The sequence below is a fragment of the Montipora foliosa genome, chromosome 7, assembly GCF_036669935.1.
Source record: "Montipora foliosa isolate CH-2021 chromosome 7, ASM3666993v2, whole genome shotgun sequence".
Classification (NCBI taxonomy): domain Eukaryota; kingdom Metazoa; phylum Cnidaria; class Anthozoa; order Scleractinia; family Acroporidae; genus Montipora; species Montipora foliosa.
The window spans coordinates 19,206,418-19,207,583 of NC_090875.1; the positions used below are offsets into that span (position 1 = coordinate 19,206,418).

The 1,166-nt window shown below is 40.9% G+C and overlaps 1 protein-coding gene across 1 annotated transcript; it reads left to right on the top strand.

The window, feature by feature from the left end:
• On the top strand, positions 1-912 carry LOC138010002 (adenosine receptor A2b-like). The gene has a single exon (XM_068856973.1). The coding sequence runs from the start codon at positions 1-3 to the stop codon at positions 910-912; it is 912 nt and encodes a 303-aa protein (XP_068713074.1).
• The last annotated feature ends 254 nt before the right edge of the window (positions 913-1,166 follow it).

Below are 1,166 nucleotides of genomic sequence, written 5' to 3' on the forward strand. Positions count from 1 at the left end.
ATGGCCAGCAATATCTCACGTGAAGGCAGATCTTGCTTTCATCTTCCTGATCCATCCTTTCATCTTGTTTCGGAACGTTATTTGGTGAACCTTGTAACAGCCATCATAAATATTGTTTCTTCCCCATTTGCTGTCGTTTCAAACCTTTTGATAATGGTTTCCATTTTAAGCAACTCGCGTCTTCGAACTTCTTCAAATCTCTTCATATCTTGCCTTGCGCTCTCTGATGTATTAGTTGGTCTTTCAGTTCAGCCGGGATATGTTGCCTTTAGACTCATGGAAAACCAGCTTCGTTCAGTTCCATGCTTTGTAAGAGTCACTTACTCTAATGCGTTCTACATTTGCTGTGGAGTTTCTTTCATGACTCTGACATCCATTTCATACGAGCGATTTGTAGCCGTTCGGCTACATACAAGATACAATGAGACTTTTTCATCACAAAGGGTGCTGAAGTATGTGTCCGCCATCTGGGTCTTCAACATCCTCTTAACTTGCCTACAATGGGCAGGAATTAATAAAATATCGAGAGGGACACATTTGCTTGTGTGGTTTTGCTGCCTTCTGGCTTCCATCATTGCAAACATAAGAATCATGTTATTTTTACGTCGGTACCGACACCAAGTGAGGTCTATCAACGTAGTTTCACAAAGCATCCAACACAGGAGAGCAATCAGTCGGACAAAGACCATTTGCATGATTGTTGGAGTTTATTTCCTGTTAAACTTTCCAGTTTTGTTTGTAACAATTTATCACCAGATTTTAGAACAAGACATCAAAAGTTACAACCATTATAGCTGGGCAGAGACTGCTGCTTTTCTGAATTCATGTACAAATCCACTTATTTGTTATTGGAAAAACCGTCACCTACGTCAAAGTGTGAAGTCAATATTGAGGAAGTTGAGCTGTTGCTAACTCCAGCTAATATCATGTTTTATTCAAGAAACATAGATACCTGATGATCAGTACAATTCCATAGTTAATGCCATTCAATCGTGCATCGACTTGACAGGAATGGATGGTGTGAAACAGCACGTGCCTTACACGCAAGCGCCACGTGACTATGCACTGTTTCTAAGCAGCGAGTGCCGAGTAGTTGGTAAGACAGCCGTGTTAACTTTCTTTGCAGAGACCTGTAAGATGTAAGATCTAAGACGGCAACGAAAACG

What these genes read in the sequence shown, in the direction of transcription:
- LOC138010002 (XM_068856973.1), top strand. Translation starts at nt 1, where the DNA reads ATGGCCAGCAATATCTCACGTGAAGGCAGATCTTGCTTTCATCTTCCT.